General features: G+C 46.1%; 2 protein-coding genes across 7 annotated transcripts in view; both read right to left on the bottom strand.

The window, feature by feature from the left end:
- Positions 1-20,028, bottom strand: part of LOC148317758 (uncharacterized) — a 57,572-nt gene extending 37,544 nt beyond the window's left edge. The window contains exons 1-4 of one of the 3 annotated variants that reach the window (XM_088284459.1): positions 19,888-20,028; positions 19,725-19,790; positions 13,761-13,829; positions 5,587-5,805 (exon numbers count right to left, since the gene is read on the bottom strand). In XM_088284459.1, the coding sequence (XP_088140585.1) occupies positions 5,609-5,805; positions 13,761-13,829; positions 19,725-19,790; positions 19,888-19,945 (390 nt within the window). In that variant the 5' untranslated portion in view covers positions 19,946-20,028 and the 3' untranslated portion in view covers positions 5,587-5,608. Of the gene's footprint in view, positions 1-4,346; positions 4,712-5,586; positions 5,806-13,760; positions 13,830-19,724; positions 19,791-19,887 lie in introns of those variants that run through there. The other 2 variants (XM_088284460.1, XR_015840034.1) reach the window with 2 other exon arrangements.
- Positions 19,996-22,460, bottom strand: LOC148317757 (ORM1-like protein 3). 4 transcript variants are annotated; one of them, XM_088284456.1, is made up of 4 exons: positions 22,313-22,460; positions 21,425-21,619; positions 21,002-21,153; positions 19,996-20,641 (listed from the first exon to the last, which is right to left on the bottom strand). In XM_088284456.1, exons 2-4 carry the CDS (start codon positions 21,596-21,598, stop codon positions 20,506-20,508), a joined length of 462 nt encoding a protein of 153 aa, XP_088140582.1. In that variant the 5' UTR covers positions 21,599-21,619; positions 22,313-22,460; the 3' UTR covers positions 19,996-20,505. The 4 variants fall into 4 exon arrangements, with proteins under 4 accessions (XP_088140582.1, XP_088140584.1, XP_088140583.1 ...); XM_088284458.1 differs by having other exon boundaries at positions 21,425-21,615; positions 22,313-22,447; XM_088284457.1 differs by having other exon boundaries at positions 22,153-22,437.
- Positions 22,461-25,825: the final 3,365 nt, after the last annotated feature.

The following is a 25,825-nucleotide window of genomic DNA, read 5'->3' as shown; positions in this document are numbered from 1 at the left end:
ACACAGTACCTCATTAATATTACAATTTTGAGTGAGTTGATTTTGGAAAAATACAAAAAAGGAGTTCCTGCACTAAATGTTCAGCAGTTTTGTGCCATCCTTGGACGGTAGTTTTGATGCAAGTCAGCCCGTTGCACTGGGGCATGAGAGAGAGTTAAAAAAAAAATCAATTCCACAAACGCATGAGGCTCCCTGAGCTTCTGAGGTTTGCACCTCAATGCGCTAAATCGTGGAATTTCATTTTCATCCCAATTTGCGATCGCTCTGGCATTGAAAAAGATGATTTGTGGATAATTTTGCCGAATGGACAGTTCGACTCATTTACATGCGGTCGTTATTTTTCGTAAAGTGGAGGATCTCAATTGTGGCGCTCAGCTGCATTGAGAAAATAATTGAACGTTGAAGTGGTCTCCTTCACTCCCCCAAGAGTCGACACTTTGAAAATGTTTTACTGAAAACGGGGGGGGGGGGGGAAGCTCTTAGGGGCCTAAAAGAGCGCCAGAAAAAGGCCGTCTATGACATCACCGACATGAAATATGAAGATTGATAATGCACATTCATATAATTTTAGAAGATTGTTTCCAATGGGTTGAACACACACACACACAACTATTAATTCAAGTGTCATTATTTTAGGCCTTGGAATGGGTGGAGGGGGGCAGGGGGGTGCTCAGAGCTTCAAATTGTTGTTCCCACTTGAATCTCTCCCCACATGAAGGGAATTCTTGGCTTTGCCACAACGCCAAGTGCTTATGACATGTGACAAATTTACGATCCTGGGAACCGCTGGACTCTCGACTTCAAGCAGCTCGCTGAGAGCATCGCTTTGCCCGCCTGCCCCCGGCGGAAGTGCACCTGCCCCCCTCCCCCCCAGCGCCACAGCTCGCCGGCCGTTTTGGTCGGAGCACGCGTGCCAGCTGAGGAGCAGAGGCAAACATCTGCGCGTCAACGCGACAATAAAAGAACAAAACGTGTATCAGGCGGGCCAGCAGGACACTTGGACTGATAACCTCTTGTCTCGCGCTCCACGAGGTCGTGCTTATCAGCCGGCGGGCCCAGAACGTCACCACAGCAACGCCGGGCCGCAAGTTGAACTCATTCTCCACCACAATCAAGGACAAACACAGCGGCGTGCTTAACGAACTTTACGTAGCATCAACAAAAAGTGGGACGTGTATAAGAGTAGTCAAGTCCATCTTCAGCAAATTACCTGCCGATTAATCGAAATACTTTGGTCGATTTTCCGAAACGATGAGTCTGATGGTCGCTTCAGAGCACAATGGCAGACTTCCTGCAACTTTGTTGTTTTTGGCTCTACTCATAACAGATGCCCTTACCTAATTCATGGCGCTAATTGAAACTAGATTGACGAGATGAATTAAAAAAATAAATAAATAAGTAAGTAAACATATTCAAAGGCCCCCTGGCAAAAAAGCCAAATGAGCCAATAATTTTGTCTTGAAAGCAAAGTGGAAGACTCCTCGTGTCTTTTTGGGCTCGGCTTCTTAAATTTCTTTGGTGGTTCTACTTATAATAGACATGCTGTACTATTTCATGTCGCTAAGTGAAAGCAGCTGCGGGGGCCCAATTGTCAAAGAATTGCGGTTGGTACGGCAACGCGGCCAATGATGAAATGGGTCAATAAACGTGATCAGGCTACGGCTATCAACAGGGTGCACGCAAATCAAACATGCGAGCACCCGCCGATACTCGCGAGGCAAAACTACAAACACTGTTCCTAAGAAAAAGTACAGATACTTGAGTAAAAAGATGTTTGGGTTTTTTTCACGGCTCGGCGCAATCAAAGTGCCCAAAAAATACCGATTCAACTCCAGTGCAGAGTTAAAATATCAAAAGGATGCTGAAAAAACTTGTTTGCACGCAAAAGGTTTCCCCCTTCTCTTAAATTATATCGTGCTCGGACTGTCACCTGTGTTTTTTTTGTGTTTTTTTTAACGGCTAGCTGACAACGGCTGTGTTTCCATAGCTTTGCTAACATCGCGACACGTGACTAGCAATTTGCTAATGGCTAACTCTTTACTTGTACGTTGTTGTCCCTTGATGACAACCACAAGATCCTATTTTTGACAACAAAAACAAAACAAAAACAAAAGTACTCGATTACTTCCTCCACCAATGCCGATGCAAGCCGGCCAATCTATGAGCCCAGATGCAGAGCGCGCACCCGTGATGATCAGATGACATTTCACTGCTGGCCTCATTCTCCCGCACAGAATGGATCCTATGAAGCCGCCCACAAGCCAGCAAGCATATGGGTGCTATAATCTAATTAGGCGACGGGTGGGGGGTGGCGGAGACGGAGGGGTTAAACACACACACACACACACACACACACACACACAGGCAATGTGGGAAAGCGCTCAGGGCCTGCATGGCTCCTATGGGACGAGCAGCAGTCAAGTCAGGTCACACTGGCTGTAAACAAGCGAGCTCGTACGTCCTATGCAGGATGCGATGCTTGCCTCAACATCCGCACAGGGCAGCCAACAAGCCGGGTGTCAATTCATAAAGAAAAAAAAAAAAAAGAAAAAAAACATTTACAGTAAATCTCCACACATTCCTATCAGCACGTTTTTGACCATCTTTACAATAACATGTTTCATGCACACGTACATGTCACGTTTGTGGAATATGAACTCGGCAGCCATTTTGTCTACATTTTGACTACAAATGACATCACGGTACAGAAGGGCTCAGGTAACGACCATCACGGCTCGCCTGTTTTTTGGGTTTGCCGAGTGACCCAAGTGAAAGATGCAGCGCTACAAATAAAAAAACAGATGGCTGCAAGGACGCAGTTTGATTTGTCCAAAATGCATCTCGCAAACAATTATGCGACAATCAATCATGCAAATATGCAAATGCGATCAAATTCTCCAATCTGATTTCTAATTCGACAGGTGCGCAAGCGTCGCGTGCCACGAAGCATCCAGTCTCAACAATGTCGACAAAGAAACCACGACACTCCAAGTTGCCGCTATTCATGAATCTGCCTGGGAATATTCTCGGCATGTGATTTAAACGCCATTTCCTCACACCGCTAATGGATCTTTGCGGCCACAAACTGATGTATAATTCAACTGACACGCAATCAGTATCTCACGCATGCCGAGAGCGTCTCAATGAGCTCGACAAGGTCCTGACGACAAATACAGACGGCGGATTAAGCGGCAGGTGAGAGAGTCGGGAGGCCGCGGCCCACTTTCCCAGCATGCCCCGTTGCCTCTCCAACACACCTCTGACATCATTACACAGCTGACCCGAGCAGAAAGTCAAGGTTATATAAGAAAGCGCTCCATGTTCAAGAACGCTGGAGTGCTGCTGCCCTGGCGAGGAGGGACCTGGGGGGGGTGGAGGGGGAGGGGGATAAGAAAGAGAAGGGAGAAAAAAAAAAAGCCAGGAAGAAAGGCTCATAGAGGGAGACGAAAAAAAAAAAAAAAGCAAGAGGCCCTGCTGGGGTGATGGCTGCTGGAAAAGAGCCATGAAGGTCAGGCAGGGCCCCCGAAGGAGGTCCGGACGGGAGGAGAGAGGATACGGGCCGGGTCACGTGGGGTTCCTCAATGTACAGATGGCAAAACAACAACATAAGTTTGAAGGATTTGTGCTAGGCTAATAATCAACTCGGAGCCAGAACATGCATGCTCCGTTCATGGCTAATGATTGGCTAGTTGGGGATGAAACATTTGCAGCACATGCTGAAACATTTATCTCCATGCACGTCTGTTGGCAACATGCAAACATTTCTTCTCCACTTCAGGAGCATGCAGATGAGCTCCGAAAAGGGGTGTGTGGTGTCGGCGCATGCGCTGTGCACGCTACACTGTACAGTGTTTTTTTTTGTATTTTTTTTTCCCTCCCCCAAGTGCTCCGTGTGGCTCTGTAGGACAGCTGACCACCCTGACGGCTGCTCCAGCGGAGGAATGTGAAGGCGGCCAACATGTGGCCGGATGATGAGCCGCTAATGCAGGCTGCATGGCGGATAAAGATGGATCAAGCGTGCGCGAAAGCGTCGCGCAGTGGCGATTACTGACATGCGAGTCGATCGCGAGCAGGCCCCTGCCGCGCGCAAACCAGAAGGAAGTGTAACATTTCATCACACCGATCGAGGGACATCGGCGCTTCATTACGCCAAAGTGATCCGTATCGATTTCGGCGCGCGTGCGTGCGCAAAAAGCGTCAATCGCGTGCACAAGCGCGCATGAGGCGGCAGAAAAGCGCCATTAGGGACACCGAATGAGGAGGAGGAGGGATGAGATCCACTCATCTGTCAAAGCCGCTCGCTCGCGCGCACGCAGGCTCGCTCGTGCACGCACGCCACCACTTACCGCGCGTTGCATGGACGCCGGCCGGGGAGTGGGGGCTGCTGCTCCTCGGTTCCCACCGGCGGACACTTTGCTGGGGTGCTCGCGGGGCTCCTGCGCGGCTCGGCCACGTCCAAGGGTAGGTAGGATGCGTGCGCGCGCCCGCCTGCCCTCCCTCCCCCAGCTCGGCGCTGTCCGATCCGCGTCCACGAGTCCACGCGGCTTCGGGAGTGAAAGGGAGAAAAAAACAAAACACGAGCTCCGGCGCGGGCCACTGGACTTTGGTGCTTTTCCGGCTTCTCGCCGAGTTGCTCGCTGGCTTGCCTGCGACGCCAGTGAGGGGCACACCGAGGCACTGAGGGGTTCGTGTACGCGCTGGTTGGCTCCGCCCTCCAACATGTGCGTGTGCTGGCTAAAACGATCTACCGCCCTCTACAGGAGGCGCACAACTTATTTTTTTTCTAAGTACAGACTTGTACCCAAGTCAACCCAATTTTGCTAACTTGGTCTATCCCAGCTGTGTTCGAGAAGTAGGCGGTGTACACCCTGAATTGGTCGCCACCCAATCGCAGGGCACGCAGACAAACAACCACTCTCATTCACACGTAGGGGCAATTTAGTGTTGAATTAACCTACCACGCATGTTTTTGGAATGTGGGAGGAAACCGGAGCACCCAAAGAAAACCCACGCAAAACATGGATCCCGGATTCTGACCCAGACTTCTGAACCGTGAGACGGATGTGCTCACTACTTGTGCCGCCCTGATGCTCACAAATAATGGGAAACTCCAAAAGCACACGGGCTAACAATTAGCACTTTGGCGGTGTTGTTGCCATTTAAGCAGCACATATGAACACAAATGGTGCTGCAACACTCACAGGCAGATATGCTTTATCCGCTGTGAAGAACGACTAATATTATTGGCGCACTGAGAAGCTGCGCCAACAGGCGGTCCGTATGGTACAAACAACCATTCACTCCCAACGAAAACAACGGCCAATTTCGAGTCTTAAAAATAAACTAACATGCATGTTTTTGGAATGTGGGAGGAAGCCGGAGAAAAACCACAATGAGAACATGCAAACTCCATACGGCGCCTGGAACCCAAAACCTCAATTGTGAGGCAGACGTGCAAAACCGGTAGAAAGTTGATCGTGATTTTAGTTCAGGCGGAAATGTTTTGCCTCGTTTAGGTCCTCACCCTCCGGAGTGACGTTTGAGTTATTTCTGGAGGGACAGAAATATTTAATGGCGGCAACTTACAGTAGATCAGCGGCGCGGCACATCAGTGTGCCGTGCCATGAGGTGCGAGCGCTGATCCACGCTTGCATAAGCAACCGTCAGCCTCCGGCCTGCACTCGGCGTGACCCCGGAGTGAGCGTCGATAATGCGGCAGACGCGCGACGGGGAGCCTGCTGGTAATTGGCCACCTCGCAGGCGGAGGTTTTCGCTCTCGCTTGCAAATCGGACACAACGTCCTCCCTGAAAAAAAGAAGACGCGTCAGCGTACGGCGCCGTCAAGCGTGACCGTGTTGATTTCTCCCCAACTTTCGGAATCGGACGTGGATCCCGGGTACAAAGAAGCCTTTTTGTCCACCCTGATGATAAACACGGCGAGCATGTGATCCAACACAAGCAGCCCGGAAACAAACACGGACTTTATCTGGGCCGCTTTAGGCGGCATAAGTCTCGACACCGTGCGTGTCATTCATCCGTTTGGATCTCGCCGTACGGCGTGATCGCGCCCGCGAGGCTGGCCGGGTAGCGAGGGGGGGACGCTCGCGTGGAAAAAGGACATCTGGCCTGGAGGACGGTTGGATGAGTCGGCGGGACGGCCAGATGGATAATAACGGCGCTATGTAAATCTCGCTAGGCTGCGGAGAAATATGGACACGGGGTTCAGCTCCAGTCGGGTCGTTTGTGGCGCAGCTGTCGGTGAAACGATTCGACGTGGGCGCGCTCGAATTGGTCGGAAGGCTCGCATGTGCGCACGGTCGTTATTTCTCTCTCGTTTCTTATACAACTTTGATTCGATTTTTTATGAAGTGTTTGATCATAACAAATAATGAGTGAACTGATTTCTTTTTTTTTTTCCCCGAATCTCAGATGCCACTTGTAGCAAATGGTCGCATCGGGTTCAAATTTCTCGCGCTCCCCGTTAGATGATTGAATTTGTTGAAAAAAAACAGCTGTTCCCTCATGACAAATGTTAACGCCTTGGTGGTGGTCTACGCTCTCGTTAGTGATTTTTTTTTTCTGTTGCGAGCTTTAAAAATAGATTGTTTCTGGAACGTGTGCATAATTTAGAAGCAGCCTTGCTCCGTTGCGAACGGCAATGAAATGTGGCGTATAAACGAGGTTAAGCGCTCGGTGCGTCTAATGTCGGATGTACGCGTTACCATCCCGACTTGGAGCTCTTTTCGTACAGAACATGTTTGGCGCACTTGACAACTTTGAATAATGCAAGCGTGAGATGCGCTTCCACTTGCAATGTTCCGCCCGACCATTTTGGAGATGAGCGACAATCAATCAGCGGCCATCTTGGAGTCACTCGTTTGTTCTCGGCTCATTTCGTCGGAGACGGATGACGCTCGTTTGCTGTCGCTTCATTTCTTATTAGTGACGCTTGGATGTGTGACGGGGGCCAAAGTCACATGACACGAGACTGCTTTATCATAATTAAGTTGTCTGATATGAATATAGCGGGGCCTTGAGATAAGACTAATTTGCGCCCTGACCAAGTCTACAACTGGGACTTTAAGCGAGTTCTTGTGACATTCGTCATTTTTCGATTTTTTTCAATTGAATGACGTTTCTTTGTTGGAGTGAGTGGATTGTGTTCTCCGCTGCTCGCCGCGATTGTGCCGTTTCACTTCTCCCCAAAAGGAAATCTGAGCTTTGCATCCGACCGCAGCTGCCGTCCATCCTCTCCCCGCGCAGAGCCGCAAAATCCACAACCTTTGTGAATATGAACGCAGCAGCCGCAGAGCGCTCGTGGCCCAAAGTTAATGGTTCCAATTCGATCCGAGTTTGTTTGCTTTTACGGCATGCCCAGGCTTTTGTCCCAACGCAAACAAGTGCGAGCTAATCTGACAAATGGCTGATATTGGAGAGGCCCGGTTCGTGAATAATGGATCGCTCCATTTGTGGCTCGCCGGTGCAGCTTCCCAATCTGGTCTTGATTAAGTTGACTTGGAGCTAACATGTCGAAGGTAGAAGCGGCAACCCAGCGAGGGCAGAGATGCCAAATCTGGTGTTTGCCCGCAGGATTTGCAGTAGATTTAATTAGCCGGATTTTTTCCAGTAGAAATGCGACATTAGTTGGATATAATGTGAAAACATTGAAAGAAAAAAAAAAATCACGGCACACCACAAAGTAAAGACGGGAAAACAAAAAAAAAAAAGTATAAATGCAGATTTACTCACAACTACACATGAGAAATGTGGGATTGTTTAGTTTCACACAAAACTAATATTCTGCAAGATATACCGGTTAATTGTATCTTCTGCCATCTAGTGGAGGAATATTTAATTGTTCTGCCTGTCACTATACGTCACTGGCATAGAAGAAAGTGGGAGAAGAGTAGGAAATGTAAGAACGCGTATCCAGGTTCTTCGTTTGCTAGTCACATGGCCAGTTGGTGGCGATATTTTTGGGCCTGGATATTCCGCCGTAGTTTCAGCAAAGCTCATGATGCCCAAGGTAATTATTTTACTCATATTCTAATGTCAAGTTAGACATTTTTAACAAATATGTCAGAGATTGGGGAAAAACTGAATTGGAATCTTTTTTTTTTTCACGATCAAGTCTGCAAAACAACTTTGGGCCTCAGTCGGCATCATCTCTTCGGAACACTTGTTAATTCCCTTTATAGAAGCTGACGGCATGCAAATAAATCCTCGAAACGATGTGCACCTGAGGACCACTATTTTCTTTGAACTGTGCTGCTCCACTCGCCTCGCAGACGCAAGTCCCGAAGTGGTCAACAGGGTGTTGCTTTGCATATGCTAATCAAGAGCAGCTGGCGCATTTCTGAACAATTTTGCACTTTTGGGAAATCCCAGTGATTCGGACTTGGACCTGATCAAGACCTCGGTGAGGATTGAAAGAAAGAGTCCGTTGACGACGGCGTGCTTCCTTGCAGATGAGCATCAGCGCGGATGACGATGAGACTGATTCGGAAGGGCTCATCTTTGTGTCACGCTGGCGTCCTATTGTGCCCAGCCTCATCATCCCAGCAGGACATTTGCATTTGGGGCTCATTTCCATCCCTTCCATTTCCCCTCGTCAAAAGGAGAGACACTTTGACGTCTCAAATCTTATTACAGGCACTGCTCAGCGGCCCTGCAGACTGATTTGCCCTGCCTTGGAAATGGCGGCGGGGGGGATGATGAGGGCGGCAAATCTCTCTGCTGATGGATGCGCCAAGTCTGAAGTCTCCAGTTAACAGCGGCGAGCGGCGGGCTGCGACACGTTATCAACACTCAGGAGCGATGTGAATCACAACGGCGTTGTAGCGCGCTCGCAGTCGACGATACGAGCGAGGGGAAATTTGAGGCGAGTAATGGCGGCCTCCAATTTGGCACTGGCCGTCTCGCCGCGTTTGGATAAATGTGCAAGAGCCGCACCATTTGTCTTGAGTGAACAAGACACTTTGGTGAGCACCCTCCTGGGTCGGCCGTACGGCGGCCACATATAGCTGGGATCAGAACGCGGCGGCGGAAAGGTCGGCACAGCGGGAAGCAACAACGTTTGCGTCGAGTTGTTGTGAGCAAACAACAAGCCGCCTTTTGCTTTGCGCTCCGAAGCAAACAAAACGACTCGGGCGCATCTTGGCTCATTTTTCTTAAGTGGGCCACGTTAATTGACTTGGTGCTCGGAAGAACCTCACCGCACCTCGAGTGTCACTTCTCACGAGCGTCCGAAAGATTTCTCGGCATAAATTCACCACGCTTGGCGAGCGACAATGGAAAAGCAACACGCGAGTGTGCATGTGTTGCGCATGTATGCTCGCTGTGTTTGCATCCACCCACGCAACACGCCAGGATGCCAACTGGGCTGTGGAGATTTAGAAAAAAAAAAAAAAAAGAAAAAAGATTCGGCAGCAGCGTTGGCAACGATTAGGGTGCGCAGGCTGATAATGAAGGCGTAGGATAAGAAAAGTGAAACCACCACGCCACCGTTGCATCACCACTTGGCCACTTTGTTCTTGAATGATCCACTAAAGCCTTAACCACTAATTACCGATGACAGGCAATTTTTAAACTTTTTACTTTTCACTTGACAGGTCGAACCGATGATTAGCCGTGCGGTTTCCATTGTGACATTTTGTTTCGACATTATTGTTGACAACATGCAACGCGTCCATGCGAAGAAGAAGAAGAAGAAGGAAAAAAAAGCGCTCGCCTCGGCACGGACCACCAGTGGCGGCCATGAATTATTAGTCAGCAGCCGTCTGTCTCTGGAGCGCCGTAGACGGCGTCATCGCATGCGAGCACTTTTGAGATGGTCGAGCGTAAATTGTGTCAAATTGAAGGAAATCAAGAAGTGATGGAACCGAAAAGGTCGGCAAATAATTGCCTGAAAAGGGTTTGCAATTGTCTATAAGATGGCGGCGAAGCACTATTTATGTCTAAGACGCGCCTCAACTCACTTCAAAATGATTCGGCGATGTCACCAAAGCAACAATTTTACTGCTTTGCAAGGAGCACAAAAACTGTTTTTTAGCGAAAAACTCAAAATAGCAACAGCAAATCCCAGAAGAGGAAAACTATAAGAAGAAACGTATTTAAAATCATCATTAAAGGGTTCAAATTAAATAAAGGAAATAAAATGATTTTCCGTGTATCGTGTAACAACAATATGAAACCGTGAAATTCCAAACTAGAAAACGAGAGGAACGGCAGGATGTAGAAATCAAAGCGGTCGTCCTCTCTTTCTCTGGAGAACACAATGGCACAATTTCTTCATCAAATCCGTCTTATTGTCTTTTAATATCTTTTCCGTCATGACTCCGCTGAGAACGATGTCAGGAGCAAGCGCACTCATATCGCACGTGACCCTTGACACGCGCGTCGAGCTGCCTTTATGAGCTGCAAGTGTGTTATGGCGCTCCTTAATAACGTTGGAGCTAGCGCGGGCGCTTCGAAGGCACACCTGTGCGCTCGCGCCCGTCAAAGAGTTGTGTCACATCATCTTTCACAACACAAATGAGCAAGACACACACATCGCTTGCTTGTTCTGGTCTACCAAAAACTGATTTCATGTTGGATCGGGGAAATTCTCGCTATTTCGCAGAGTTTGATGACGAAATGACGATTAAAAATAAATAAATAATGGAAAATATTATTCATTTATTTAAAATCTGTTCCTACTGAGTGTGGGTCCAGAACCGTTCTAGAAAGAAGTTTCAACCTGTTTAATGCCACTCGCTGTTAACGTTTCGAGTCAAACTAAAGAAAAAAAATAAAAATAATGACACGTTGTGTAAGTGAAGCAACCGCCAAGCTTTGCCTTAGAAAATGTCCGCTTAGTTTATTGCTAACATTTAGAAATGCCACTAAAAACGTAAACACTTTTAATACAAATATGCATATATTCTTTATCCTCTGCAGGAAAAACAACAAATAATTAATTAAACGTGGCGCACAAATTGTTTAATTCATGACATTTTATTGCCGCAGTTCAATTTGTCCGGTCGCGTCTTGTTCACACGCGGTACTTGCAAGCGGACGTCCCGTCGAGTCGAGTCGGGTCGAGTCGGGAGGAAGCAGAGGGAGGCTCTGCGGCGACCACATGACCTCGCTCCCTCATTCATTATTCACGAGCGCAGTCAAAGTACTTTTGCGGACGATTTAGAGGGGCGCAAGGGGTCAAAGGTGCGAAGAGGCGGGCGGTGACGGGAAGTCACGTGTCGCTCGACATGAATGTTTCATGTAATTTCAGTCAGCAGCTCTTAAAAGTCGAGCGTGCATGTATTCATGCACGAAAGCGAGGAAGTCAAACTTTGGGACGGGTATGCGATTGCTGCTACCTGTTAATGCGTGCATGTTGAGAGCAGGTGCCAGCTGCTCCTCATTAGCATATGCACATGGCCGACTTTTGCCCATATATGGACGCAACGTAGCTCATGAATAATAGCAGGGGAGAAAGATCCTTATTTGGGGTTTGATTTGATTGGGCGGTTAGTCGATGTTACCGATCAATCCAGAATCATTTTATTTATTTATTTTAAATTAAATAACTGTTGTTGAAATTTAAATTCGTTAATTCAAATCAGAAATGTGTAAAAAAAAAACAACAAAAAAAACAATAATAATCTTGTAAAATACCCACATAATCCAACGCTACCTTTTTAATTGTTCCTTTCCATGGATGACGAAAGTTGGATGTGCAACTAACTACGTGCGCATTCAGGAAGACGAAAAGAAAAAAAAAAAAAAGAGGCGGGTAACAAGGCAAATAAGAAACGGGCATTGTGTCCAACACAAACACGTTGCCACAGAAACGCAGTCTTCTGGCAGGGGGGGGGGAATAATATCAGGAAATGATTTCTTGGCGCGTCAACAAGAGCCCAGACGGCTCGTTGAATTGCAGGACTTTGGCAGGCGCTTCGCTCGCTTTGCATCGGCGTGCGTAAACACGATAAACCTCAGAGGAAGACGGAAAATCAGGCCCGATGAAGCCGTCTGGATTAGCGACTGTCACAGTCCATTGTTGCTCGGAGCAATGAAGACATCAGCAAATAATCCCGGAAAATATTCTCTTGGATTATCTTTTTTTTTTTGCTCACGATGAGGTCAAGCGGCGCCGTCATCAGGCTCCTTCATGTTCGCATGGGCGGATTGCAGCTGCTCGGTTTTAATTGCTTGATTTGCTCCACACAATCAACACAGTCACCAGCCACTTTATTAGGTACACACGCGGTTTCATCCAGGTCCAATTCGAGAGTTGCGCAGAAAATTATTAATATTTAGGCCTCGGAGCATTTGACTCTGAGAAGTAAACGGAATGTAGCCAATCAGAGAAGCACAAGAGTGACCAACAAGGAAGTGACAGTAAAGGAAACAAAATATGTCGTTATTTACTGTGGAAAATTGAAAGGAATCATTTACTTGTTTGGGTTTTCATTTCATTTAAGAGATGCTGATAACGATGGCAGCGCAATACAATTTTTTAAAACATTTGAAAACAAAGTGTTTTCTCTCGATATTCAAAATGAAAATTCAAATCTCCAACATTTTGCAGATTTAGAAAGTTCATTCTAGCAAAAATACTTAACGGCATTTCAACGACGTTAACATATGGAGTTTTTTTTTTTGGGGGGGGGGTTATTTTTTGTTGCGTGAACAATGAAAATCTGCATAATTGACGCCCACTGAAATGCAATTGAGGAAAAAAAAAAAAAAAAGAAAGCCGATAAATTTCTGGCGATCTCCCAAACTGCTGCCTGTTGTGAAGTGAGCCGAGTTGACTGCAGACTGTACTTATGACTCCAAGGATGAGATGTTATTGAGACAAATGCAACGTGGGTGGCCGCTGGATTTGCACTTAATTAAAATCTGCATGCTCGTTAAGGCGAGGCGAGCGGCTTGTTATTCATCAATTACAGCGAGGGACTAATGAGTAAAGTGATGCATCACTCCGCACGGCCGCGAGACAGCCGCTGGATGTTTTAACGACACTTCGCTAATCCCACCGCTTATTCGAATATGGGGAGAAACCCCGCCCGCTGCAAGGACAATATGGAACTTGTTTTGAGTCGCCACGCACGCAAATATCCTCTGAAAAGACACAAGAGGCAAAAGACGCCTCGGCCGGCACGCTACCAATTCACTTGCAAGTGACGAGAATCTTTAGAGAAAACTAACAACTTCACAAGGGACATACGTGTTCACACACAAACGACATGACAGACAACGCCCCCCATGTGTAACCAAAGTATGGCCTGTGGGTCATGTACAGCATTTTAATGATCAAGTGGTTTTGACTTTTTTTCTGATCAGCTGGTATTAGCTAGCTGCGCAACGACAGAAAGCGGCCAAATAAAATTGTTGTTTCCGATATGATGGAAAATAAGAGCATTTATGTGTCGGCGATCGTAGATGTGATGATGCGGTCCTGTTGTGTTCTATCATTCTTGTTAAACGCAAAACGATTCGGACATTCCCCGTCTCGTACAGATTCTTTCATGCTGGCTCACTGCCATCGCGCCAACTTATTCCTACACGGAGTGATGCCTGCGGCTGCGGTAACATGAGCCCGTGTCGAATTATTATCCCTGCCAAGCTTCAAGGCAGAGATTTCGCTTCAACCTCGGGGGATTCATGCCTCAAATAGCGAGGGTTGACTGGACCAGACAGAAACCTGATGGTCCAGCTACTCGTATGGACGCCCCACAGGGACATTTTCCAAGAATGTGATCGGAAGACTGTACCTGAACGCATGGACGTCTTATCCGGTGGTCTGGTGTTGGCCTCAGATGGTATGATCATCCTGGCGCAGACTGCGAAGGAAGCAAACAAATCAGTGAGTGAGTGAGTGAGTGAGTGAGTGAGTTAGGGTCCATCAGTAACAATGTTTACATGGCCTCCATTAACCCGACAAGGATTGATCTCTTCCTGTGCCGGCTTACATGACACCAAGGGTTAAGTGTTCCTTCATTGAGCCACACTGCTGCCAGGGCTCATTCATTATTCATCGGGGGGGGCATCGGCAGGTGGGAATAACACTGCTATGTGCGCCGTTAGCCTGCTAGCAGCTAACATGAAAGGCCAGCTCTCAGAAAATGATTCACGGCGAGCACAGTTGTCACATTAAAATAGATACCAGGCTATTAGACAACTACATTTGTTTGTTGGAAAAGCTGTATTAACATTCGTCGCGCACAAATGAGAACACTTGTAAGAATTTAAGATTCCTAGACTGGAGTGAAGCCTATCCTGTTCAAATTAAGTCAAAAAACATCGGGACAAACAAGCTTGAGCGAGGCACTTTGCTCCTGGTGCACGTCGCTCACGTATGACAGCGCCTTCCTCTACTTTCATCGCCAACGTAAACCACATGAAAGCTCCTTCAAACGGAATTCACTTTGCAAGCAGGCAGCATGTTGTAACGAGCCTTCGCCGGTGCACAAATCCAACGTGATTGGCTGGAAAGACAACCCATGCTGGCGCTCATCCTCTTTATTCCGGAGGGTTCTGCAGGAGCCAACATGAGGGAAGCTTGTAATTAGTACGTGAATGTAAAGGAATAATGTCAAGAATGTTTTTTTTTTGGGGGGGGGGGGTTTGGAGGGTGGAGGAGGATTGAAGAGTGAATTTATTTTTTGTATTTCTTTTCCCCTCTGGCAACATTTTTCATTAGCCACACATGATAACATTGCCGTCTATCTCGTCAAAACGAAGCTTAATGAATAATTTAAACAATGGCTGGGTAATGTGGTGTTAAAATAAATGTGATTTTCAATTTTAGTCATTCTTAATTCCCTTTGCTTATAGAAAAAACACCAAAACTTGAGTACAATGACAATAAAGGGATTTCTGATTCTGATTCTGAAAACAAGTCTGAGTTGTGTGTGGGAGGAATCACAGATACCTGGAGACAACTAACACCAAGCACGTGAACAAACTCCAGGCAGGAAGCTGAAATTCAAACGCAGAATCTCAGAACTTGGGATGCAGACATGTTAAGCACTGGCCCATCCTACTGCTGTCTGTGATATTTAATAACCATCAATCGAAGCTGTCTTCATTAGAAAGTCTGGACACAATGTGGAGTGATAAGTCCACTTGAATCCTAAAGTGTATTGACATTTGGACATTTGAAAAGGTCATTTGTTTAAAAAAAAAAAGTGTCCAGACTACAGGGACACAAAAACAAAAATTTCCAAGTCTGAGTTACTTCCATTGTAAAACATGCTTCTTGGCAAAAAAAAGTATTAATAAATAGATACAAAATTTACATTTACAACAAAGTACAAAAGCGCTATTTGGTCTACAGTATAGCAATTAGCTCGCTGACATAGCAACGCCGATCTTTCACAAAGAACGAGTGAGCTAACGTTGACCTAGACAGCAACTAGTTAACAAATAGTTGTGTTAAATAATGTTCACCTTGCGTTGTCATGAAAGTGACCTCATTTGAGTCGACTTCTTATGAAACAGGTGACCGCAAAAAAAAATCAATATAACTCGTCAACACCGGAAAACCGGTGACGCTCTCATGCCGTTAATGAGGCGAGCCGTGGTGCAGTCTGGGATATGTAGTACTAACCCTGTTAGCTAGAGCATTCGCTTCTCTGTTGTTTTGACGTACTATTTTAGAAACTGGCCACATCGCTAGATGAAAAGAAATAGTAATACAGTAAGGTATATTATGTTTTATATGTGAATATTGTTAATTTTGTTACACTATTACTGGTGATGTGTCCAGTGTGTACTCGCTTCTTGACTACAACTACTCACGTGACCCGTATGATGACAAGTGACAACAATCACATGGATATCACATTTAATGACCATTTAAGCCAGATGTTTATTTTGGAATTGTTTTTTATTCCCCGTAAATATTGACAGTTCAGATGATTATGTGAACACTTCTTTAATTTTTAGGGGGCAATTTTAGCGATTAAATGTGTAATAAAAAAAAAAAGCGAGCGTTGGTTCTTCTTAGCAGATGGACATTTTTAATACAACACCCGGGGAACGTTTTACATGAAATGGTCCTGGAGTTCTTTTTCTTTCTGTAGACGAGCCAAGCCGGAAGGATGCCCAGTGGAGTTTCCAAAGGCCTTTGAATGTGGACATCTTCTGAAGCTCACATCCAGAGAACGCTTGTTTTTATTTTTTTCATTAATACTCCTGCACGAGGAAAAGGAGAACCACAGTTTCCGATGACCTTTTCAGCAACTTTTTAAGATTGGAAGAATAGTAAAACACAAAAATTCAATGACCACACTCTCACAGAAGCTGCTGTCACTGCTCACCCAGTCTCATCTCCCATTCTCCACCTCTTAAAAGGCACATGTACTACACAAATATAATTCACAGTACTTTCAGTGCCATTTTATCTCTATTTGTTCAAATTTGTTTTCACAAGTTGAAACGTGTCACCTGTGAGTGGATCGGGTCCATGCGAGAAACCTCTTGGACTGTGAAAACACGCTCGTTAGCGGCTAGTGAACTGGGTGCTAATCAATAAGCAGATACGCCTGAACATCACATGGACAAATGTCAGCGTACAAACAATCATTGGAAATCACTGACTACAAGCATTCACTTCATTTCAGCCATTTAAGAGACACTGGCCCCTCAAATAAGATAATTCTGTACAAGCAAAGTCACATTAGCGTGGCTATCACAATAAAAAAATAAATTTTTAAAAACGGCATCACGAGTGAGGTTTCTTTAATATTACTTTCAAGGTGAAGAGCGATAAAAAGTTGCTCGAAGAGATATCAGGGAGGATGGCTGCAGGAAGCTTTATCAAAGCCCCCCAGTCTGCCAGAAGTAACTTCACCCAATCTCCTCTCCAAGCGCGAGAAAACACAAAAGCTGACATTTCTGTTGAAGGCCGACAGATTAGAAGATTTGAGATGAGAACCAAGCCCGGGTGGATTGCCGCGTGACGCACCGATGATCGCGTTTCGAGACCGTTCCACGTTGAGAATATCAACAACCGGAAGTCAAAATTCAATTTGACCGTTTTGATAGCTTGGCACACCAACAACAAAAAACACTCCCATTATGTTGCTCTCGTTGTTAATTCTCGTCCATGTTGCTGCTGTCCCCGTTTTTTTTTTCCTGACTCATTGACTTCATGTTGTTTGGTTTAGGTGCTCATTACGCAGAATTAGTGTCATCATTGGCGAATGCTGAAAAAAGGAACAAGGCTATTTTAGTAGCTTTATAAAAAGTTTTCAGGAAATAATTAAGGTACCAAAATGTGCAAAATGTACTCTAACAAACTATTTGTACTTTGTTACTTCCCACCAGGGGGTAGCACACTGACAGGAAGTTTGTGGCGCCCTCTAGTGGAATGCAGAAGAATCACTTAGTGACACTTCAGTTGTATTTAACTTTTAAGTTCAAAACATTTGCATTCATACTGTAAGAAATTTTAATTTTTAAACATTTATTGCGGTGCAATTTAGGGGGATTTTGTTTTAACTTTCATGTTCAATATCTTAGCACGGATGGACAATTAGGATTGGCAGCTGTGTCCCAATACTTTTTGCCCACATATGGAGCGTGTTCCAGGCATGCTCCCTCACGCCGGCTCCATGACATGAAAGCAAATTTATACAGCGGCATACTAAAAGCTCTGGCGTGCATTCTGCATGCTGCGGCGGTGTTAAAAAATGCAAACCCAATCAAAGAGTCTCCTGCCTCTTCTTGAGCCTCCATGCAAAATCTGATGAAAAGCTCCAGCTATTTTTAGAAACATGTTCCTCAACATGGTTCTCTCGGAGCGCAACTTTTTATGGTTCTTGTGTTGCGTCTGACGTGCTCTAGTTAGCAAGCGGATCACCTGCGCTAACTTGGGGGGGGAGCGGAGGGTGGGGGTGGGGGCTTATTATGAAATAATGATTATCAAAATAATTGCATAAATTAACATTTTTGTTTTATCCGTTAAACAACTGACAACATAATGCCCAAATTGCAAATATTTAGAGCAGTTATTTTCCGAAAATGAAAAATGGACACCGCACACTCCTCTCACTCGCACACAATTAATTCCCTTTCCTAACCGTGCCAAGTTTCCTGGCAAAGTAAAAGCGCTTTGGAAGAGCATAAAAGCTCAAACATTTGTCGTCTTCTTTTTTTTTTTGGACACTTTGAGTGAGCGCTGCAAATAAACAACACCACAAAAAGTCCTCCCACTGCCTGGCACGCCGACGCCGCAATCACGGACAACCAGACCAAAGAGCTTCCTCTCACGCTGATCAATAAGCGGCTCATTGGAGTGACTCCTCGCCGTCGGGCAAAGTGCTGAGGCGAGGCGAGGCCCGCCGGGCTGCTGACGCTCCATCTTGTTGCATCGATCCGTTTGGGAGGAATCAGGAGCGGTCAGTTTTTTCACTCCCTGTAGGAGGATGGAATTGAATCCTGCCCCCCCCCCCAAAAAAAAAGTCCAGCATATGAGGACGTGCGGCCTTCGTCAGAGCTCAGGTGAGCTGGAGACCTCGCCCGTAATTGGCGTCAAGGAAGTATTTCAAGGGGACAAATCTCAATGGAAGGAAAAGCCCCAAATCAAGGAGAATCTACTGCAAGTTTAGCCTGTGTTGTTAGTGGAAATAACGGAGAGTCTTCGGGGGCAATTTCAGGTCAATGGTGTGTTCAGTGTCCTGGGATTCTTCAGCACTGTTGATTATTTATGACTCGGGCTCATTCACTTACATCACTGACATGTCACATCATTGATGAATAATTCAATTGAAGACATGATCCATTAAGAGCGGAGGCCGCGGAGAGACCAACACGTGTCCCTCTGTACATGTTGTACTTGACTGCATGTACTGTACACGGATGTGAAATGTACATGTTCAATTACAAATGCACTTAGAAGTTGAATATTAAAAAAATTGTAGCGTATTCGGTTTGTGTTCATAGATTAAAGTGCGGCTTGAAGGTTAAACAAAAGAAAAGGAACAATTGATTTGTCGTCTATCGATCGCTTTGACTTCCGTTTGGTGTCATGGCTGAATTCCGCCTAGCAACAGTGACGGCAACGCGAGTCGTTTTATCCACGACGACATTCCGACTTGAAAATAAGCACACAATCCTTTTTGCAACGTGGAAGAGTGCAATAAAGTGTCTTGTTTTTGTCTGTGGGTGCCCTCAGGCAAAATATGTCAGCATGACTTTTATTTATTTTTTTTAAGAACCTTTCTTACAAAATGAATGCTCCGCCTTAGGATGGATGAAAGGAAGTTTTCATTTTCTATAAGAGTGTTTGATTGCATACATCAATTAATGGTGGAAAGTGATTTTTTTTTTTTTATCAGCCAGGTGATGGCTTGTAATGTGTGGGAGGGAGGAAATATGGAAATTTGATTGAAATTTTTGCTCATTTATTCTGGTGAAACGCGAGACAGGGGAAAAAAATGTAAAAGGAAAACGAATGCCTAAAAAGATTCGATGCAAACATCTGCCTGAGGTAAACTTGGCTGAATGTCTTTGGCTAATCTTTGCTGCCCTCTGTTGGACGAATTTGTCTTTTTCAAATACAAACGACAGAATCATCTGTCTCCTCATAATCAACCTCATATGATACAATAACACAAAAGAGGTTTCTGAATTTGAAAAATGTGAATCAAATGCCATCCCTTCCATTTATCGACGTTAGCACACCAGCTCATGTTAGCATCAAAGTACACAAAAGTCATGTGAAGTAATACCTGAATACACGGCTCGGAGACAAATCTGGATGGTGAGCAGTCCGGGTCGATCTCCGCCTTTAATCCCTAAATGGGAATTCACAAATTAAAATAAACCAAGAAGCTTCTGGAACCGCATGAAAGGAAACGACGACCAAAATGATTTTGCAAGACAAACTTTTACCTGTGATTGGCTGTGTGGGCGTTATCCAATTCTCGCCCAAGTCATCTCCGACCCTCATGAGGACAAGCCCTCCAGAAAATGCATGACAAACACCACACTTGACAAGAGTGCGTTTGAAAAATATTGTGTATATAGAGATTTTTTTTGTTTTATACACAAAATCACGTGACCACTAACCAACAACTTCCCTTAAATTCAAATAAATCTTCCATTTCAGCCCTTTTAATGGCGACAGCAGATATGCCGAAACAAACGAGAACAACAATAATAATAATAATAATTATCAGAATAAATATAAAATATCAACATGAAATGCTACCAAAGCAGTCGTAGCTGCGGACCACACGCACACGCACACACGCTGATGCATGCTGGGAAGCACCTCTACTGGCACCCGTGGGCAGAGAGGACACCCCCACTTCTCCGGGCTCATCGGAGAAACGTATGAGAAACGAATACTAACATGCTAACTAGCATCTAAGCCGTCCGAACGTTTTCCAGTCTGAAAGTCCCCCGCCCCCCAAAAAAAACATTCCCACGTTTTGTCCTCTGTGCAGGTATCTCTTCCAGGGTCCGAATGCAAAAATGGCGACAAGCCCACATCGTCCCCGCTGCCGGTCAGTACTTATTGATCCCAAAGAGGCGGACGCCGTGCAGCTGCGGCAGCTTGGGAATGAGCACGGTGAGCAGCGACACCGTGTTGACCACAAAGTGCACGCGGTCGTATTTGGTGTAAAAGCTGGTGAGGATGTACCTGCGAGACACACAGCCGAGATCAAACAATGATCTAGTGACCGAGGTGTTGACAAAAAAAAAAAAAAAAAAAGTATTTCTAGTAAATAGGACCCTCAAATATCTGACTTCAAAAAGTAAGGTCATAATGGAATCGAATTAAACTTCAACGGAATGTCCACCTTGGCCACCAGGGGGCAGTATAAGATGGACGGATGGAAATAAAAGTACACTGACCTTTTTGGACGTAAAATCACTTTTATAGTCAACTTCAACGGAGAGTGACCTTAAACTATTTGAAGCGTGTTTGGGGTCTTTTAATCAGGAAAAATAGCACTCTACACTGCTGAGAGAGAATTTAAAGAAACTTTTTTTTTCTTACAGAACGATGGGCGTGATGGTGAGGAACTTGCGCGAGGCGGTGAACTGCACGCCGTAGTCCATCTGCTCCCAGTGCGTGAGGAGGCGGGCCTTGCCCTGGTCGGGGGTCTCGAAGGGCGTCCCTTTGACGGTGTGCAGGAGCAGGTACATGCACTGCATTTTTTCACAAAAATCCACACTATTAAAATCTTGTTAAATACTTGCCACTTGGAAGCACATAATCTAAAGTTTCAGAGATGTCGCTGATTTTGTTAAGTGCACATGCGCTTTAATTTTTCAGTGTCTTCCTCAATTTTCATGTGTTTCAGTTTTTGTAAAGTTGCTCATCTCTAGTCGAAGCCATGCGGTTAGCGCAAGCAGTGTATGTCAGTGTAGATGCTCAGCCTTGAAGGAAGACAAGGGATGAATGACGACGTGCGCCTACCAAGTTATGGATGAGGTTGGTGAGGGTCCACACGACGGGCACGCTGGCAAAGGGGATGCTGAGCAGGATGACGTGCAGCAGGCCAATGCCCAGGATGTAGGACAGCCACATGCCGCGGCTGTTCATCACACGCGTGTTGGGGTTCACCTCGCTGTGTGCCGTTCCCACGTTCATGGCGGCGTCACCGGCTACTGCCTAGACGAGTAAAATGGAAATCCTCAGTCATACATTTTTGATGCAGCTTGTCCTCATTCGGGTCACGAGTGAGCTGCAGCTAACTGATTTGGACAAGATGCGGGGTACACTCTCGAGTCTCACAGAGAAAAGTGTTGAAACTAGATTTCAATGACATTAAATTTTTGTAGATTGCTAGTACCTAGAAAAAACGCAAAGAAGCGTGGGGGGAAACGTACAAAAAAGCAGATTTCAACTAAGAACATTAAAATACAAGTTCCAAGGCCAACACTATATAAAACAAATAATGTGGATTATTTATATCCACTCCTTTGTTATTGTGACTACTGTGGTGGGCGTGTTCCTAAAGCCAAGGTAGTAATTAGTCACCCTAGCCAATCAGAAGGCAGCATTTAAGGTGGCTGACGTAATTATAGTAAAGTTAAACTGGCGACCCCTGACCCGGACATAAAACCCAAGGTAAACAATAGAACGTCTTAACCTGCCACCAGCTAGCTAAAAATGGCTACACGGCTCCTTAGCTGATCACAAACCAGACAAAAATGCCTCCGACAGCGACCTGAGCAGGTTCGAGCGGTCCGTTATCCCGGCGTCGGTATTGGCGAGGCTCTCGCTTACGGAACGACCGCAAGCATCTTGGTGGCGAGCAAAGCGAAGTCTTAAAAAAGGCAAACAAAGCAACCAAGTACACACGCGAGCGCTTCTTTTCGGTCGTCTTTCCCCAGCAGCTGACAGCACGGCGCCGTTTAGCGGCCTAACGTCATCTCTACTCGCCCCCGCGCCGCGGTCAGAGTTCGGCCTCGGAGGTTCCGCCTACTCAATTCACTCTCGTCCCTGATTGGTTGTCTTGGGTCACGCGGTCAATGTGGGACATACACAACATGCGTAGAAGTCTATGGTAGACTCTCCATTGAGTGGGTTGTTCCCTACGTCAGTGTTGAACGCCATATTAGATGTGGCATATTTGCCCGTAAATTAATGCTGGTAAAAGGGCTGAACTTCACAAAGCAACAACATACAAAGTGTACATTGCACAATGGCACTTAAAGAAACACTATTATGTTTGTGAAAAAAGATTACTTTAAGTTCCTGAAACTTAATTAAGGGAAATATATCGGAGGAATTTATCACATTTTCATTGAGAGAGTTGTGCGGTATTGTGTTCCAACATGAGGGAACATAATGCACCAGTTGAGATTGTGGGTTCCAATCTTAGTGCTTCTCTTCCTGGGTGAAGTTTCCATGTACTCATGGTCACCTGTGATTGGATGCTGACTAATCCACTGTTTGCCCTCAGTCCATTTATTGTCTATGTATCCCCTGACATTGGTTGTAGAGACCAGTCCGTTGTTTGTATACATCACATGTGCCCTACGATTTGGCTTGAAAACAGTCTATTGTTTGTCTATGCAGTACAGTATTAAGTAATAACAAAATAAATATATAAATAAAGTCTTCATGGCAGGCTCTCAGGTTCACACTTGATCCGAGTACACAAAGGGAGGCCAATACAACCTTGCCGCGGGCCCAAAAACAAAACAAAAAAAAAGATGAGTGACAGCTGATAGTCACTTCCAACATCAAACATCAACAGTGTCATATTCCAGATAAGCTCCGCCCTCTGTACTAATTCAGGCACACGATAGCCTGAGGCCAAAGGTCGACTTTGCTCTGTTGGCATGCGATGTCATGTGACACCTGTACCCGCAAACAGCTCGGAGCTTCGGGCACTGTGGTGGCGTTGGACGTCGCACATCTGAGCTCGGTTCGTGTGACAAACATTCTACTCCTCACAAGTTAGGGCAATGGTTTTTTTGTTTTTTTTTACACTACAATGATTCACGAGCGCCTCCTCAGGCAATGTTAAAAATAACCAGCAGATGTCACCATACGCGCACTTTCAACAGTCAAATTGTAACAGTGCAATAGTTATGTGACAGAAATATTACAAATGTTTTGTGATAGAAAATGAATGGAATAGTATTTGCACACTATAGGAAAAAAGTTTTGTTTCATAAATATATTTTATAAATTAGAATAGCAATTAGAAAAACCTTAATATATTTTGTATTAACATTTTGTTTCAGAAAAGTAGAAAAAAATAGTTGCAGCTGTGATCATCAAAAGTTGTGATACGTAGAATGTTACCTGCCCTAAAAAAGGCCAACAGCGTGCGGCCCCATCCTCTCTGCGGGACGAGGGGCAGGCGAGGGGGTGGACTTGTGACCCGGCCTGGGCTGGAAAAGGCTGATGATGCAGGGAGTCCATTATTGGGCCTGGAGGAAGCGGAGGATTAGAACAGCAAAGAATTTCAATAAAAGAAGTGTCTGTTTCAGGGAGGGGGGGTCTGCGGGACGGTGTGGTTGGGGGGGGGGCATCAGGGGGTTCCCCCTTATTGTCCCAGCAGTGATTGAGAGCAGAGGAGGGGAGTGGGTGAGCTGCCGCCATTGTGGTCGCTGCTCCTGTGTAGGTGCTGCTTATTAGGGGAGGGGGGTGGAATTGGAGGAGGGGGGGGGGGTTTCAGGGTTGGGGCTGTTGACTCTTCATCTTGTGTGAACAAAGTCTGTGGCATGTAGCCCCTTCTGTCCTGCGTCCCCCTTGTTTACGAGTCCTATGAAGCCCCGCCCCCATCAGCCCCCACCCACCACCACCACCCATCAACAACACCAACCTGCACCGCAGCACTTTGTGGGGCTTAAGTGGCCTTTAATTAGGACGCCTCAGTGTCCGGCTCAAGAGTGGCCCACCATCCCTGTGGGACACCCCCCCACACACACACACACCCCACACACACACACACACACTGAATGGAGTGTTTGCTGCGCTCATGAAAAGCTTTTCTTTTGGTCCAAGAGTCCTTGTCCCCCCTCTTAAAAGGGAATCCCGACAAAAGGCATAGATATGATACCCCCCCCCCCAACACTTCCAGGACGTGTTGCACAGGAACTCCACAAAAGAAAAAAAAAAGGGGCATTATTAAGATTAACGGAGTGACCTGATTGCTGGACACTTCATTAGGGACTCCATCAAAAACAGCCAAAAACAAAACAATGAGGATCAATCCCCCCCCCCTCTTCTTTTTTTTTAAAATTGACATGACATAACTTCAAAATCAAAGTGCTATCACAGCCATGTTGGCAAGCGCCATCACTGGTATCACATGACTTATAATCAAGTCATGTGATTTACGAGCGACATAAAAAGACTTTTTGGCCCCGCTGCAGATTATGCCGAGAACCTTCCAGAAGAAAAAAAAAATCTCAGCAATTCTTTTTGCTGAATTAAGGCAACAGGCAACATGGAGGACTCATGGAGCTTAGCGTAACTCGTATTTATTTATTTCTTTTTTTACGGTCTCCATATATGGAAGACTTTCACCCATAGTGGGTCTGAAATGTATGCCTCACAAAAAATGAGGGTCCACTGTATGTCCTAAATGTACATTTTCTAACCGTGTCTTCGTGACTCCAACGACCGGTGACAAATTCCTTTTGTGTTTTAACATTCTCGGCCAATAAAGATGATTCTGATCCCGCTTCTGAGTTTGCCGACAAAATGAGTCATTTCTTGGTGTCCATTGTGCGAGGAGCTTACGGGGCTGAAAGGCAGCGAAGGGGTCTCAAAAAAAAAAAAACGCGACGAATAAAGCGGAAAGATGGCAGCAGAGGGGGGCGGGGCCCAGGCGTGTTCACAAAGTTTGTGGCTACAGCTCAGTGTGTGTTGATAGTCTCCTAATCCGGGTTTTATTGGCTGCCTGTGTCCAGCCATGCTGTTGGAGGGAGTGGTGGGGCTGAGGGGGGGGAGTGGGGGGTCAACACATGTCCTCCTTTGTGCTAATACGCTGATTAGGCCTGAGAAAGGGCCGGACCTACTTATGGCCTTTCTCAGGTCACCGTAGAAACCAGCCCGGTAGGGGACCTCATTGACACCCCCCCCCCCCCAATCCCGCCCTTCCCCTGTGGCAGACCCCTCAGATGCACACTGAGGCGTGGGCTAGTGTTTAAGTGTGTGTATGTGTGTGAGAGAGAGTAAAAGACATCGTTTGGCTGCGACGTTGTTGACCTTAACCGCTGGGGCCGCTTCCAGCCGCGGTTGGCCCGGCGCGGGGAAACACGTTTCCAGTGTTGTCGGGCGTCCGACCGCAGACCGCGTCGCCTGGGCGCCGCGCTCGTCAATCAAATGCTTGTCGCGTCACATTCCCCTCAC

This window comes from Idiotropiscis lumnitzeri, chromosome 20 (assembly GCF_059441095.1).
Source record: "Idiotropiscis lumnitzeri isolate Australia: NSW breed Sydney's pygmy pipehorse chromosome 20, RoL_Ilum_1.0, whole genome shotgun sequence".
Classification (NCBI taxonomy): Eukaryota; Metazoa; Chordata; class Actinopteri; order Syngnathiformes; family Syngnathidae; genus Idiotropiscis; species Idiotropiscis lumnitzeri.
The sequence above is the reverse complement of the archived record's forward strand: the minus strand, read 5'-3'. Positions and strand labels throughout refer to the sequence as shown.

Coding starts and splice junctions, on each gene's coding strand:
- LOC148317757 (XM_088284456.1), bottom strand. CDS start 21,598: ATGAACGTGGGAACGGCACACAGCGAGGTGAACCCCAACACGCGTGTG. Junction 21,154..21,424: donor CCAACCTCATCCATAACTTG/GTAGGCGCACGT, acceptor GAAAAAATGCAG/TGCATGTACCTGCTCCTGCA. Junction 20,642..21,001: donor ACCATCACGCCCATCGTTCT/GTAAGAAAAAAA, acceptor TGTGTCTCGCAG/GTACATCCTCACCAGCTTTT.